At 40.2% G+C, this 17,118-nt stretch overlaps 1 protein-coding gene across 1 annotated transcript in view; it reads right to left on the bottom strand.

Moving 5' to 3' along the window:
- Positions 1 to 289: 289 nt before the first annotated feature.
- PPARGC1A (PPARG coactivator 1 alpha) overlaps positions 290 to 17,118 on the bottom strand; it is a 64,085-nt gene continuing 47,256 nt past the window's right edge. The window contains exons 8-13 of the mRNA XM_072862224.1: positions 14,008 to 14,920; positions 13,342 to 13,446; positions 13,085 to 13,205; positions 4,122 to 4,243; positions 3,616 to 3,767; positions 290 to 685 (exon numbers count right to left, since the gene is read on the bottom strand). Of these exons, the coding sequence (XP_072718325.1) occupies positions 582 to 685; positions 3,616 to 3,767; positions 4,122 to 4,243; positions 13,085 to 13,205; positions 13,342 to 13,446; positions 14,008 to 14,920 (1,517 nt within the window). The 3' untranslated portion in view covers positions 290 to 581. The remainder of the gene's footprint in view (positions 686 to 3,615; positions 3,768 to 4,121; positions 4,244 to 13,084; positions 13,206 to 13,341; positions 13,447 to 14,007; positions 14,921 to 17,118) is intronic.

Genomic DNA, 17,118 nt, shown 5'->3' on the forward strand with positions numbered 1-17,118 from the left:
CAAGGACTAAAAAAAAACCCACAACAAAAAAAACCCAAAGAAAGGAAAACTCTTAAACCAAAGCTAAAACAGATTGTAGGCTTCTGGGACCTGTGGTTTCTTCTGGATTGTCATATTATCACTGTGTTGTGAGAAGAAGCTTCATTTAAAAAAAAAAAAAATGCAGTGTCTGTTTCCCAGACATCAGCAGCCATAGTTCTCAAATTTTTTTGTTTGTTTTTGTTCTTTTTTTGTTAAAATGCAATATGTACAGATTTTGCAGTTCATCGTTGTACGTGTATCTCTGTGGAACTGCTGCCATGTCTCGTGGTTTGCATCGAACTCGCAAGGAACACCCGGCTCCCCTGCCACCGATCACCCGTGAAAGCAAAGCTGACACCCATGGACACATGTGTGCTTACTGGACAGCCATCCTGCCTCTCCACTCGTCGAGCAGCTGTGTTCATGTAAACCATGGTTTTGAACAGAGAGTGTAAAGTAGGAGAAATTCCTAAGTATGACTTTTTAATTGTCCATTATTGAAGGACGTGATGTCCGTGAGGTATTCGCCATCCCTCCGTTTTCCTCAGGTGTGATGCATGTTACCTACGCAGGCTCCGCTGTGCCTCTTTAAGTAAACTATCAAAATCCATGGAGTCATACTTGCTTTTAGTGGAAGCAGGATCAAAATCATCTGAGTTTGAATCTGAAACCCAAAGGATGCAAGTTTAGATAAGAGGCAAGGACCACTAGTGAGTACTTATTTTGTCTGTACAACAGTACGAGCAACGCACTGCAGAAACGATCCACTTACAACCACAACTTTATGGGATGATAAAAGCCCAGAAATGGTAATCAGAGAAGCTTTAGGTATGGACAGAGCTTTCTGGTAAGAAGCAGGACTTGACTTAACAAAAGCAGTACATGTCATCAATAGTGGGGGAGAACCATAAACTGCATGTACACATAGAGCAGGTAAACTAAAAACAGTCTTTCCAAGGACTTGAGCACTGACACGCTGCTGTGTATAGGTCTCAAAGTAGTTCAGATAATCTTGACAGATGCTTTACCCAAAACTCCACCATTGCTTTGCAACTGTTGTTTTGCAACATGTAATATCCAAGACTTACTTCTCCTGAGAAAGGTAATAGGGGGATGGTTCTGCAGAAAGCCAGGGCAGCCTGCAGGCAGCACGCAGGGGACACTGCTGCTTCTGCCTGCCCTGCCTCGGTGTCTTGTACAAGTCACCACACCTCCCTGAATCTTTGTTTTTGCTTCTGCTCTGATTTTTTGGGGTTTTGCTTGTTTAGAGTGTGAGCAATTCAGGGCAGGGCCTCTGCACCGCCATACAAGCAATCTCAGGTGGGCTCCTCAGCTTTTTGCAGCATACATGGTAAGTCATAGCAGCAATAGTGGTCCAGCTCCTGTGTCCTGCGATACCTGCTCCAGCTTTGCTAGTTGCTCAGACACAGACATCAGTCTGTTCCTAGCGCACAGGAGGGATTGTACGCCTGTGGCCACACAGCACCAGTACGGCAATTACTGACGTGGCTGAAAGCACTGAATTTCCTTTTGGAGTCATCCCTGCTTAACACTGACTCTCTCCGGTTTCTGTGTCACAGCTCCTTCATGAGAGTGCCCTTTTCTTGCCATTTCTTGTGTTGAATTAATCAGAACTCCCCATCTACCACTATAAGACACACTGTGCATTAAATGTTCATTACAAGTTCTGTTAAGACAATATCTTCTCACAGAGGAGAGGTGTTAAACTTCTGACTACTATTTTCAAGTGTTTTCTTTCTTCTGTACTCAACCCAAGGCTGATTAATTCTCTCTGTCCTTGTACTAGTTCATGAATTTTAAAGTTCATCCTGCCATTTCCTTATGTAGCTCTATCAGATACCCTGCACAATACAGGGAATGCAGTCTGAAGTACAGAAGCTCAAGCTGTCAGCAGGACAAAGTGAAAATACTCTGCTCGCAGATACTCTGGGAATCCCACTCAGTATGGAGAGACCTGCCAGGGAATACTCCCAGTGATGAATAATGTTCAAGAGGGTTCCCTTCAGACAACCTGTTTTAAACCTCAGATTTTCTGAGATACAGAGATGACCCTGGCTTCCACTGCTGAAGATAAGTCAAATCAAGTCAAGACTTCAATCTGTTTTTACTGTTTTTATCAGCCTACATTTCGACAAATGCCTTGCCACCTTTTATATTTTCAACATCAACCCTATATCTCTTCAGCAGTCAATTGCCTTTTCTTAGCTTTACATTATCTGTTTAGCCACTGAAGTGAATTATAGCATATTCATTGTGAACAATGCGTATCATCTTTATCATTTATTCTGAAAAGACATCAATTGGTTAGAAAAAAAACCTGTATTCACTTCCTGCATTGTATAAAGCCGAGGGCAGCACATACAAGATTTCATTAGCACTGTGTTACAGGGTTATGAAAGATTTTAATGACTGTGGTCATTTATTCATAAAAACCCACAATATCTGATTAATATAGATTCAACGGCAAAATGTCCCTTGCTATGTTATTCAGAAAAGAGTATCTCCCATACCTTTAGTCTATTTATACAGGTATTAGGAAAGGTTTAACATTTAATGAATACTTTACATTTTAAAAGGTAATTAAGTAAGAGGTGAGTTTATAATATAATATTACAGAGGATGTTTTGGTAGTCTGTATGGTCTCTTTATGCATATCCTTAACATCAATATTCCTGCTGTAAGACTTTGAACATCTCCAAACATCCTAGCAAGGGCAAGCGTCACACCCTGACCCAGAGCATAGGACAGAACCATACATTTTTGCCCAGGAAAGACTAGGACAGACCCAGATGTGTTATCACAGCCAGTATGCACACTTGGGACTGGAGCTACCACAGCATAACTGGGGTCTGGAGACTGGTATGCATACTGCCCCACATCAGTGGGACAGCAAACACCAAGAGATTTGCTAAGCTCTCCACAGGCTGGAGCCTCTTACATCATGACTGGAAGTCCCTGCAAGGAGACACCTTCATACATAGATGCTTATGCATGACTTGAGAACCACCAGCTGAGATCTCTGGCCTTTGCTATACTAAGGGTCAGATCTGGTCACAAGCCTTTCTAGCTTTCAAACCTGAGAAACTATGAATTGTGTTTAAGGAGTGTCTCTGGTGAGTTCTACACATCTGCAGCACAACTCATGGCAAAGTAAGAATCGTAATGAATTTTTGGGGGTGAGGCATCTAATTTGTTCTCCGTTTATCGCTCATATAAATAAATCGGGTATTAGAACCAAGCAGTCATAGCATAGCAATGAATAGTAAAGCGTGCAGGAGGTTTCTGTAGTGCTATCATTTCAATATGGAAATGTATTATTGAATATCGGGCACTTATTTTTGATAATGATGGAAATGGGCTTTAAAAGAATTTTCACAGTCTGAAATAACTGAAAGAAGACAGCTCAGATTAGCAGACTTTTAAACTTCTTGCAGCAAGTGAAAACCACTTCCTTTAACCCCCCCAATCACTTAACTAATATAAGTAGCAAACAAAAAAGAAGCAAACCCTAAATTCTCTGGAGTTACAAGGTTCCAGTTATGTACTTTAATTCACATAGGGCAAAATACCTACCTAGGTCTGCATAGTTAGACTTGCAAAATTGCTTGCGTCCACAGAAGTACAGCTCAAAGTCAGGTTCATTTGACCTGCGTAAAGTGTATCCATTTTCAAGAGCAGCAAAGGCGTCACAAGTATAGCGGTAGGTGATGAAACCATAGCTGTCTCTGCAATTGAAAAATACAGTTGTGAACAAAAGCTGAAAAGAGTTAACGCACATTAGTGTAACCCCTTCCTGAAAGCAAGAACTTGCAGGAGACCCAGCAGTGGAAATGCCAGAAGTACTGCATCCATTTATCAGCATGATTGTCCTGTCATGCAGCTAAATACTTATTTCTGGGACAGGAAATCTCAACTAGCAAGATTAATAAATAAGGATGAAAGAAAATAAATAAGGTTTTGAATTCAGCATGTCATCTGTCACGGCACTTACATTGGTAACTCCCATACCAGTAATCTTACTGTCATAATTTTTTACATATGGCAGCTCCCAAACAAGAAGTAATCTCAAAAGTTCTTACCCATCATCCCGCAAATTTACTGTGCACTCCTCAATTTCACCAAAAACTTCAAACCGGTCCCTCAGTTCTGTTCGGGTTGTGTCAGGTCTGATTTTACCCAGATAAATCACACGACGTTCTTCCTGTTGAGAAACAGCAACAGGGAAGGCATATTTTTAACAAATGTGTGATAGAGATGAACCTATACATATATGCATGCAAATACACACACATGGATATGCAGAGGATGCATAATTATAGTAATAGTCTCTAGTGGAAGACCTACTGCATCTTGCTAATAAGTGAAATAGTTATCTCCTGGAAAGCATCTAAGGTATTTAAATGACACTACATTTGTTAGATGGTGTGCTCCTGGAAGGTTTCACTGCTTGCTGTCACTGTTCTGCTATACACTGACAGACAGCTCCCTTTGTATCCTACTGCACCTTCTTCCCTTCCACCCTTTCTAGCACTTCCCCTCCAAGACGGTAAACTCTTCCAAACCAGGTGCTCCTTTTCTCTTGCCATCTATACAATACTGGGCAAAACTCATCTCAGTTGTGGAGTAGTATAAAGTAACACAATAATTGCATAAATGTACCATAGACATAACAAAATGTATTACAAACATAAGATTATAAACTCAGATGACTCAATAGCCGATTTATCCTGCAATCAGCTGTTCCACCATAATCCATACCTTAAAATAGAGGGAAAACTGTTAGGGGTCCAGAAGATAACTTTTATTAGAAGAAGTATTTCTGGGGGGAAGACAGGACAATAAAATATATCCTGTGGTCACCGTTATCTTTTGGGTTTTTTTGAAAAAAAACCTGACTGAAGTCCCTGATTTTTACAGGCTAGGGTGTCATTTGCATGTTCCTTTGACACTTGGAGCAAAGCATCAAAGATACTTTTAAAACAATTGAGTCATATCCTTCCTTCCTGAGTGGAAATGCTCAGCAGAATGACAGAAGGACTAGGAAATCCTGTGAGAGTCACTTTATGAATTTTTGGATGAACACTTTACTGAGGGTAGAGCCACTTAGTGAGCTGCAAGCAAAGCAAAAGGCAAAAAGAGATCTTCAAAACGCTGACCTTAAGGTAATCAGGGCAAAGACGCACCAGCTACACATGGCTTGGGTGCTTAGCCTTCCTGGCTCAGATTGCCTCTGGCCTGAAGAAGCCTGGCACTACTGGCCCTGGCACTACTGCTCATCCCTTACACACCCGCACATTTGTCCCATAAATTGAACCACCACCACCACCACAACATTCTCAGCTGGCGTAAATCTGTCAGTCAGTGGAGCAATGTCAGTTTAAACCATCAGCTTTGGCACCTGAGACTTGCGCAGAATTCAGGTGCCGAATGCCAAAGGAGCTCTACTGACTGCTGAGAATTCATGACTCTTGTAACCTGGAGGTGCCTAAAGGCTAATGGCACCTCAACTCTGCTATGCAAAAGGATCTAGGGACCTAAATATAGACTTGCATTCCCGCTCAGAAACATCCTAGCCTGAAGAGACAGGTAGCTTATAGTGTTACAATTCAGATATAGCACGAAATGTATCTTTTCCATGAGTCCCCACAGAGGCATAAGGCACTAGTCATTCTTGGACCATGGACAATACGATTGAGATCAGACCAAAACCACAACAGAAATGATCCTGATGCCTCTTTACTTGTTTGAGCACTCATTTGAGATAAAGGGACCATCAGAACTCTTAGTTATGGGGGCCCAAAATCTTGGGTCCCTGTTCTGAGGAGAGTACTCTGCTCCCAGGAACTGTTTAATGCAAAATAAATAAACAATTCCTGCAGCAGGAAGCTGAAACTAGTACATCTGCCTCCCAACAGAAACTCCTTCTCACTAGCGCACTCAGTCAACTTTTTTTGCTCACTCTTCCTGGCCTCACAAATCTCAGGGTCTCAGATCCAGTTAATCTAAGCTCCTGAGAAATGGAAGTGAGTTTAAAGCTCCAGAAAACAGAGATCCAAGAATCAAACACTCCTACCCAAAAGCCCTACCTGCTACAGTATGGCACAAGAAGCGACCACTGGAACCACCTGGGTCCTTTATAGGTCCCTGGGTCAGCCCAGCGGAGTCCCTGGTTGCTCTACCAAAGTATGTATATGCTCTCCTTAATCAATGGGATCAGGCAAGTATCTCATTTCAATGCTTGAAACTGCTGCCTCTTTTGATTATATAAGGAACCAAGGTGACTGCCTTGGTAGTCCCCTATAACCCTGCTGGGACAGACACTTTCATTTTTAAATGTTATGCTTTCCCAAGTGCATGGTCCAAAAGCAGCCCCTGTTCTCTGCCATAGCAGTGCACTTTGGAGAAGCTGGCATGGCTAAAAGAAGGACAAATGTGCTCATGGATGGCCATAAATTTAGGGAAGAGGGGTACTTTACAGACAGCTGCTGCTTTTTATCTCTGTCTCTACTGTGTCCTGGTCCAGAGCCCTGACCCTCCTGACAGAGGAGTTTGGGTAGGGCTTCTGCGAACGAGGGACTGTAGAGTACAAGCAACAGAAATCTGCATTTCTTCCATTTTCTCTATTCTAATTCTGCTTACTTTCAGTATGGTTGGGTGCCATAAACTTCAAAAACAGGAAAATCTGCATATGCACAGTAATTACTTTTTCAGACTGTTTTACCAAATCAAGGATCTAACCGCACTGAAACACTTGATAAGAAACAATTCCATTGATACTTGCTATTGAACCTAAATGACTGACCAGATGGAGCAGAACATAACATAGCAGACTGTCTAATATACTTTAGCTGAGATAATACATCTTGACTGAAAAAACATAATGTTTCACTCTCTGACATGGAGATTGTTATATTACAGTGTGATGGAAATAACTATTGCATGCTCTTCCGTAAGTCTGTGTGCATGCCTGCACGATTTTTCCTTCTTCTATCCCTCTAATAACCTTTATATCTCTAATATCCCTTTAAGACAACTGTAATAAAACAAAACTGAACAATTAAAAAAAAGCCTGTTAAACTATCATTAAGGGAATAAGTTAAACCTGCAAAATTAAGGAAATTCAAATTTAAAGCTGAAATGCACCATATGTCCCCCAGTGTGCACACATGAGATGTGTTGAGGTATTTTTTTTAAGCAGAGTGCCATGATGGTATAAGATACTGGAGAACACAGGATTCATACAGCATTGTCTTTGTCTTGCTTAACTTTGGTTTATTTAAAGCAACTATGAAGAATCTATTTGTATTCAGAGAGACACCTGCCTTTTATTCCCATTAATAATAAGAGCTATACAAGCCTAACAAGATTACAACATACCTCTAAATGTTAAAGACCTTTATTTTATAATAAGTTACATGCATAAGTCCATATGTGCATATTAAGTATGCTTTTTACTGCACTTGTTAGAGGAGATGATATATGACTTGGAAACCTAGAGAACGGTAGAGAAAAGCTTTTGTGAAAACTGAAAAGTTTAATGTGGGCAGAGGGAATCTGCAGGAGACTCCAGAAGATGCTGTTCATATTTCCCTCCCAAAAGTGCAGATGATTTATTTTGCATCATAAGCTTTAAGCGTAGTACATTGCTTTGCCAGGTAAAAAAAGGAAGAAAGAAGAGTCCAGCCAACTCCCTCAGGCTCAACATGCCTGTCTTCTTTCAGTTTATCTAAAGCTCCTTCTTCATACTCTTGCTCTTTCTTCCTTGCAGTAAAAACATTTGAATAGGCAGATGTGGCAGAAAATCTCAGACTGAAAAGCAGTATTTCAAGTCTCAAATGAAAACACCAAAGCATTAGAATGCCAAAACTTGAGAAAACAGGACCAGGATATACCTTACACATCTAAGGGTCAATAAAGGGACCGCTCATGCTGCAAAATGTTCACTGATGCTAAGGATCTTTTTGTCTTGCAAAGGCTTCCTCCAAAACTTTATTTTGTTTTCCCTTCCTCATTCTTAATCCTTTATTTCCTTATCCTTTCCTTATGCTTATCTCTTCCTTATCCTAAGGAACTAAAGCGTAGACCACTAGATGTATTAGTTTTTGCATGTTCCTTTGTACTAGGCTTCACCCAACACTTGTTTGCTTTGCCTGCCCGCGGTGCTGCTAAGCCGGGTCTGTGGGAACTGAAGGCAGCCACTCCACAGGTAACACCACTTAGTGCTGCTGTCCTTGTTTTCCCTACCACTTTTTGTCTGCACATCTGTCGTGCATACCTAGTTTTCCAAGAGGCAGGTAATGTTTTATGTGAAGCTTTAAAATCCAGGGGCATTTTAAAGCTGGGCTCTGCCATGGGCTTGTCAAAGGCTCTGCTGCTTCCTCCAGCGCGGGCGGCTGGCTGGGTGCAAGCACTGTGCCTGTGTTGCCTCCCAAGCCAACTGACTTCTCTCCTCTTCCAGTAGAAAGCCATGAAGACTTTCATCCTTAGAGCTGGAGGCCAAATACCATTTTGAAAGTGCAATGGGAATGGTTGGACAGAGTTTAAAAAACAGAAATGCTATGGATGGAAAAAGCCATTAAAGCTTAAGATTCTGACCTAATAAGAAAAATTTTCTTTAGATTCTGTATTAAAGAAGAATAAGTATGACCTGTGGGCAAGTGTGAATGGCAAAAGGAAGAATCACGAAAACTGGAAAAAAAAGAAAGAACATTGCACAAAATTGTCAAGTGCTGCTGTGTGGCTAACTGAGGACTGAAACAGTTCAGCCATGCTCTATGGTGACTGCTAGAAAAATAATGATGGACCAGTAAACTTCAAGATTTAGGTAATCTGTTTGAGTTACATTTACACTTTCAGCAACTCAGAGCAAAGAGTGCCTGGGATCAAGGCCATCAAGATGAGCAATGACAAAAAAATCCAAACTAAATATACAACGTATATTGGATCCTTCATTAGTGGAAATGCACTCCATTATAGGCTGACTCTGGTTTTAGACTTTGGAGAAGCCAAGCACCCATTTATGAAACCACCTTTCTCCTGCCTTCCTGTTGTAAAGCAATTTATTTTCTTTGAAACCATGTGTTTCCTTCCGCTGCAGTGGCCTCACAACGCATTTATCTTCTTACGTCTGTAAGCTCTCTGGGACAGGGAGTCTTGATACTTGTCTCATGGAGGCTGTCAGCACTTAGAAATGAAAAGTATTAATGTTAATAGTAATTTCCTACTCAGGTATAAAAGCTGATTTTGTTATACCTTCTGGCAGCAGCCAGCGTACACAGTAAATGAGCTGCAGGGAGGATGTGACCGTAAGTCAGTATCATGGCCAGAGCGGCAGAGTAGCAGAGATCCAGAACACCAGGCTGCTCATCAGACAGTTGAACCTCCTAGCACTGGTGCACCATGTCAATGGGGAATCACAAACTGGTGACTCCAGAATTGAAATGTGCTAACTGTATTTCTGATGCCATGCCTTGGAAAGTATTTGCCGCATGGTCTAATGAGCTGCTGGAGTAAAAGCCCGCATAACTCAGAAATTTCCTGGGATGTATGAGAAGAAAAAAGGGGTCCTCAGTCTTCTTGGCAGATCCCTGTGATCTGCCTTGGTTGGGGGTTGTATGCCAGTTTCTACAAAGCCCTAAGTAGACTGTCCTGTCCTGCAGTTGCTCCTCAAGTTTCATGATGCGCGTGTCTCTGCTATGCTCTGGTTAGCATTATAAAGTTAAGTAAGACTTGGTGGCAGACCATCCTTATGGTCAATGAGGACCCATTCTAAAACAAAATGGGGACCTAGTGAAATAAATCAAGTCAAGATCAAACTGAACTATGCTAACATTTGCTCAGTTAGCAAAGGCATCACAATGAAAAGTATAAATAAATGAATGAATGAATGAATGACAAAAATATTTTTCTTACTTTCTAACTGGAAAATATCTTGTGGGCTCAGTCCATATTTCTCAAGCATGACTGCTCAAAATTAAGACCCCAACCCACAAAAAAGGCACTGAATGTCCAGTAACTGGAGAGGGGAAAAGAAGAAAAGGAAGAGGAGAACAATATCACTACCTTTTGAAGTCAAGCCACCTGCATATAGCTGCAAGTCTAAATAGGAATTCAGGAATCCATACAGGGAAATGCTAGCCCAGGCTTCCAGCTGATCTGAAGCTACCACAACGAAGGTGTTGTGTGCAAGACTGAAGAGGCAGCCATTTAAGTGCCTCTGCCATGCAGCATGAGCACAGGCTTCTAAAACAAACCTCCTCAGCATTCTGCCAATATGCCTTCACGTCTGCCAAAATACAAGCTGCCTGCACAATCAGAGGGCATTGCTGCACATATGGTTTTGACAGATTAAAATATGTGAATTTTTTTCTCATTTCTTTTTCCTAGGTTTCCCACTCTTGTTGTCACAGGGAGACTAATTCTAGATATTGAACCAATAATACTTGATGCTTTTAGCTCAGTCGTAACTTCTGTTCCCTTTCCACTGTGCATCCTTTCTACAACTAACTCCTGAGATCATAGCATGGTGCTTCTCATGAAGAAAAGCCACCTGCCCTGTATAACACCTGAGGCATTAGTACTGCCCAATCTTTGGGCCACTCTTTTAACAGTATCTGGAGGTATGTGGCCATGAATCAGTTCTGGCAGCACGAGAATTGGCTAGAAAGAAAATAAAAATTTCCCCAATGCAGACAGCAAAGAAATCTAAATTTATGGGACTGTAGAAAGAGTTCAAGGAAAGAAAGAGGAGATCCTTGTGGCTGAACAATAAATGAGTTGAGCTCAGTCCCTCAAGAAAGAAAAGAGTAACACAGAAGAGACCCATAAGCCAAAAGGAGTAAGAAAAGGAGCAGAGAATGCTAGAAATAATACAGATTTTATCACTGATTTCATGGGATCAGGGCTTCCCTTTCTCTGCTGTCCCCTAACCCCTACTTATTTGCACAGGGAATAAACTGGCATGATTCAATACACATTTTTAAAGTAAAAGTGCTGGTAGACTTTGGATAAAGGACTTAATAGGATTTCAACTAATTTCCTGCAGCTCTGACACAGGTGACTGGATTTTAAGTTTTAGCCATGTTCTGTTTATTGATTATTTATTTTTTAGTTCTGATTTATTTATGTTTATTAATAAATAATTTCATTAATGAAGTTAATTATCATGACAATGCTCACTTCAGAAAGAAAATAAATTCAACCTTGGTTTTGAAATGTCTAAAATTTTTAACATAGGAAGTTATGATGTAGCATATCTGGAGCTTTTTAAGTTTCTTTCCTTTCCTTTTTCCTTTTCTCTTGATTAGCTACTTGCCAAATATTTGTTTGTTTTAAACTAAATCAAATTTTCTACCTCCTCAGCAGGATTCATGTTTATTTATACCAGTAAGGTACAGTAATTGAGAAGTAGCAAGATACACCCATGACAGAGGTCTACTTGAATCTCTAATTTGTGTTAGATCTAAGAGAGAACAGCCAGTGTAAGTTACGACTGCTGGAAGGTAGTGTTCATCTCTGAGCAGATGGAAGCCAGATATTTTAAAACTAACTGCAACAATTGACTTAAATACAGCCCTGTCTGAAGCCAAGCAAAATCATTCCATTGCCTTCACTGAGTTTCAGATCAGCACAGCAGAGTGTATTATAGCTCTAAATCTCATGCTTTACAAAATAGACCTATCACCCCCACTTTGTAGATAGGGCACCTGAAGCAGAGAAAAGTGAAATTATTTGATGAAGCTCACTAAGAACAACAGTAACAGAGACAAAAATCAGAAAATAAAGGTGTCTATTCCCTCCCAGACCTTCTCATTGCTGTAGACTACACCGGTCTCTGTCAGTCTCTACACAATCCCAGTTCTGTAGGCGTAAGTATAAGGAGAAATGCTGCCCAGTGTGTGACAAATCACCTTTTACTACAAACTCCACTAAAGGCACCAGAAAAAAGACCTATTCATTCCCTGGACAGAGCACTAAGGGAAAATCTGGAAATGAAGGTGAAATGTCCCATTCTGCACCAGTTCATGCAAGAGCCAGAGCACAGCCAGAACAGCAGAGAAGGTACAACTGAACAGAAAGAGCAGGACACAGAAAACCAAGCGGAAAATGTTAAGGTGAGCCACCGAATGGGCTTAGCAACTACAAGAGGAGTCCAGATTCACAGCAGCTCCCGATTTAATTTATCAAAACCATCACGCAGTTGCCAATGAGGAACTAAAAAGGGGCAAAAGCCACCTGTCCATTTAATAGCCATTCTTCTGTCCTACTGCTACAACAGCCAAGAGAGTCGCTCACCCCCACATGGGTATTTCCTTTGCCTCAGGTATTTCAGTGGTTTCACACAGAACATTGATGAACAAAATAATTAAATAATGCATATTCATTATGAAAGGGCCAGTGTTAAGTGACATTTTTAAATTGCATCATGTCTTCAGACTATTTATTTTGCTAAAAATAACTTAAAAATTAACCGAGTCGTAGACAGGAAAAAAAAATTAAACTCATGCCTTTGGATCCTAGTTTTGAATTCTGTTATCTGCACCTTCTGTATAGACAATTACAGCTACTATGAAAGTCCAGCAATCAGTATGTAAGCCGCCTCCTTCTATCGCTTATGTAAGAAACCAGAAATATAGAAAATAGACATTCATTACTGGCACTCTGGTAGGTGATATACAGTATAAAATGCAGGTTCACTAATAGATCTGTATAAAAAATAGACTGATTCACTTTTAGTTGTCTGTTGTCTGGGATGAAACCTTTTTCTAGTAAGCCCTTTGTATCTGTGACTGTGAAAAACTTGGAGAGTTGCAATTTATAGAACCTGAAAAAATTAGTATTGTAACATCAAAACACAAATTGTTATAAAAACACATATTTGCCTGAAATTCGAAGTACTAAGAAATACACGTAAGCAGATTTTTTTATTTTGTTTTTTCTTTTATAAAAAAGAAAGAAAATAAAGTCAGAGTTTTAGCTTTAGAAATCTATGAGAAGAAACAGAAATCTATTTCAAAATGAAAGTTATCTTCACAGTGCTTACAATTGCTTTCTGCCTCTGTCTCTCCCTTTGTTTGGCCCTTTCAGATTCCCGTTTTTCATACTCTTTGCGGTATTCTTCCCTCTTCAGCCTTTCATGCTGATATTCCTCATAGCTGTCATATCTAGGAAACATAACTTAGTCATTAAATCAAGCACCTGCATTTGTGAATGTAAAATTAGTAATACAATTTCTGGAATGCTTCATTATCTCTTGAAAACCAGCTGCAAAGCAAACCAAATGCAGGCAAAATGCAGTACCTGGGTCTGCGACTGTACGGTGATCTGGATCGCGATCTTGCATGTAAGGGAGAACTTCTGTATGCTCGGTGTCTACAGTGGCTGGACTCATAATAGCAACAAGATCTGCAGGAAGAAACACATTCACCTCTGTCATTCAGTTTGAATCTATTCACACCATTTTCTACCTCTTCCCTGAATTCACAATTTCTTCTAAGCTACCAGTGAGATTTTCCAGTGACAGTTTGCGATCTCCTAGTCAACTAAGGGGCCTCAAGTGATTTCCCCCCCTGCCCTTCTGTAATGTTCCTTATTGAGGCTAACACAGAGCAGAGAGTCAGCCACTGTCAACTTCATCTGATAGGGACTGCAGCTAGATTGGCACCAGGCAGCTCACAGATAATGGGAAAGGTTAGTTGTGTACATCTCTCACCAATTGCTCTGCCGCTGACCTGACTGGCTCCACTCAGAAAGTGTAAACTTGGCAAATTTAAAGGATAATGGCAACAAGTGTTTCTGTAGCAACCCCGTAACCTTCAGAGTTAATCAGCTCAAGAGCAATAGAACAAGTTGCACTGGATTAAGTTATTTTTTGCTTTTTCTTTCTTTCCTTTAAATTGCTTTATGTTTTTGCTGCTTTCCTTCTTATTAACTGCAATGATGATACATGAATTTGCTGTACTGTACCTTGAAGAGGATCTACTACAGGGCGACCTTGATCTCGATCGGGAATATGGAGAACGGGAACAAGACCTGCGTTGAGGAAAGGACCTTGATCTAGAGCGTGTCCTTTGGGATCTTTGAGAAAATAAGGATTTGGGTGGAGACACTGAATCTCTGCATGGAGAGTTAAAAGAAGAGCAAGAAGGCGATACATCAAATAATGAATAGGCTTGTGTCCCATCCCAAGGGTAGCATAGTTTATCACTTTCATCTTCACTGTCATCAAAGAGACCATCCATTGCTAGTCCTGAATTTATAAACATAGGTAGTTTGGAGAATTGTTCATTACTGTAATCACTGTCCCGTAGTTCTCTGGTCTTATCTGCTTCTTCATCAAAAACAGCTTGGCTGGGGTGACCAAAATGCTTATTCAGTTCAGCCCGAATTTCCTGGTCTTGGAGCTGTTTTCTGTTATTACCGTGGGATCCCTGCTTACTTGTCTGTAAAGTCTCTTTCTTGAAATACTGGTCTTGTTCTAAAGAAGAACAAATCTGACACTGCCACCCAGGTGAAGAATCCTTAAATTCTAGTTGTCTGGAGTCCTGAAGTTCCTGGGATATTTTAATGTGTATTTCCGATTTTGAATTCACAGATTGACAGTAGTCATGGTCACCAAACAGCCGCAAACTGGGCCGTTTTGTCTTTCTCTCCTCATGTCCACTGGACAGTACTGTAGTCTTGCTAAGCTGTGCGTACAGCTCAGACTGTTCTGGACCCTTCTTGATTGGGTTATTTCCTTGAGAACTGGAAGACTCACTATAACGGGGCTTTTTTGAAGGTGGTACAACAGTCTTGCATGATGACTTCGGCTTAGGTGAAGTCCTAAAAGGATTATCCTGGTTGGCTTTATGAGGAGGGGTCGTAGGTGGAGTTAGGCCTAAGGGGAAAAAAGGAGGAACAGAACATCTTTAAGCACACATACGTTTATAAAGGCGGCTCATGTGCGTCTTTAAAACAGATACAAAGCAAGACCCATTCTATGTCACTTTAATTTAACACTACTAATATCGGAATAAGAGTATTTAAGGCGTGAGACACCAAAGGTCTGGTAACAACAATAGCAACAGTACAATGCATTGCCATTGATCTTCAGCATCATTTCTGCCCCTCCCCTTCCTCCATGACATCCGCCTCTCTCTCTGTAGATTTTGACAGAAAAGATCAAGAGATAAAACCCAAAAGACTTTTTTGAGGAAAATCAAAAAGATTTTGATATAAAAATCAAAAGTCAAAAGACTGGCACTGTCAAAACCCTAAAGAAATTAGCAGACAAAAACCTGAATAAAAGCAAGCCCGAGAAAAATGAATGAGTGCTACCAAAGGAACCTCGGTAGGACGCAGAACGTGAATGCAAGGAAGTACAGCAACTTGACTGCAATGACTCTTTGTCTCCACAGTTCATTAACTTAGTAAACCATTGCTAATGTATGTATAATACATTCTTGTAAGCATAACTAATACATTTCGCCTGAAATGCGGTTCCGCAACTGAAACCCAAGTGAACAATAGGACAAGTGCAACTGTAATGAACCATTGCATTTAGAACTCAATATTAGTGAGAGTCATGAAGCAGGGAGTCAAAATGAAACAGATAAGTATTCAAAGACTAAAGATACCACTAACTACCAGGATTGTTCATGTAACTGTAATAGATTATATGACTATGGTGAGAAAAAATTGCAGGAAGGACTACAGCCCATTCCAGTAAAACCTGGGAACCAAAGCAGCATCTTCCAGTTATTTTTATAAGGGTAGAATATAACTGTCAATAGTTTCTGTAGAAATCATAGAATTTCTTCAGACTTTACAAAAGGATAACCTACTTCACCAGGGCAGAGTAATAGCAAACTGCAGCCACTGTTCAGGAAATAATTACTCTTCAGGAAGGTACTTAGTATGTCATGTTTGAAGAATTTGCTTCCATCCAATTGACCCTAAGGTAATTTAGAAGTATATATGCTTAAAATTAAACAAATTAGACCGAGATTAGGGAGTTCTCCTAGATAATCCAGACCATCCTTAGGCACTCCAGAGGCTGATGCTGCCCAAGATTTCTTCTTCTAGCCCAAGCAATGAGATTTCCATTACTTCCTTAGCAAGAATGGAAAGAGAGGGCAGACACACTTACAGGAAATGTGTATTTCAAACATGGCTAGAGAGTTTTGTTTTGTATTTTTAACCATGCAACAGAGCTCAGCAGATCAATGCAAATGGAACATGTTTTATAGTGTTTTGCTGTAAAGAAGGAAAAGCGTCCATCAATGCATAGTGCTCCCTAAGGAGCATAAATGGAGACTGGGAGTCCCATTGCATTAGCTGCAATGAATTTGTTCCAGAAAAAAAGAAGATAGGAGTACCAAGGCATGAATACTTGATGTGAGAGAGATGCTTGATTTTGTCTGAACGTTTGGAAAAAATGGTTATTAGCTACTCGTGGCTATGTGAAGACTTTGCCTAATGCCACAAAAGTCAGGGAAACTGAGGCAAAGATAATGACAACTAAAACTCTAGTCACCTCAAATTTGAATTTAATAGTGAAAAAGTTTTGTGCAAAGTCATCACTATTAAACTATTTCCTTTAATTTGAATCCTCAATTTTTTCTTCCTTCATGAAAATTCACTTGAGTCAGCAGTATGTATTTCACACCTTATCCACCTCCTCACTAACAAATATTTTTGACTACCAAATGAATTTTGGGTAAAATGAAGAGAACAGTCCTCTTCAAACTTCTGCAGTAATAATTTCCGGGTTAAAATGTCAGGTGCAGATTCAACAAAGATTTGAGTAAGCAAAGATTGTTTTCTAGATAAAAAATTTAGAACTGTCACTTTTACTCATAAAATTATACAGCCCATGAGAAGCTCTGGGGTTAGTTACTGATTTTTTGGATGTAGTTTTAAAGAAAGAATGAAGCAGAAATATACTACTCTGCAGTGAACATACATATTTAAGAATTTCAGGCAAAGAACCCCCAGAGATAATCCAATATTCAAAATAAAATATTGTTTCCATTTCCACTTCTTTAAAGCTAGCCCCGGCAGGAAGCAAGCTAAACACAGAGCACAACCATTTCC

This window comes from Ciconia boyciana, chromosome 5 (genome assembly GCF_034638445.1).
Source record: "Ciconia boyciana chromosome 5, ASM3463844v1, whole genome shotgun sequence".
Taxonomy (NCBI): Eukaryota; Metazoa; Chordata; class Aves; order Ciconiiformes; family Ciconiidae; genus Ciconia; species Ciconia boyciana.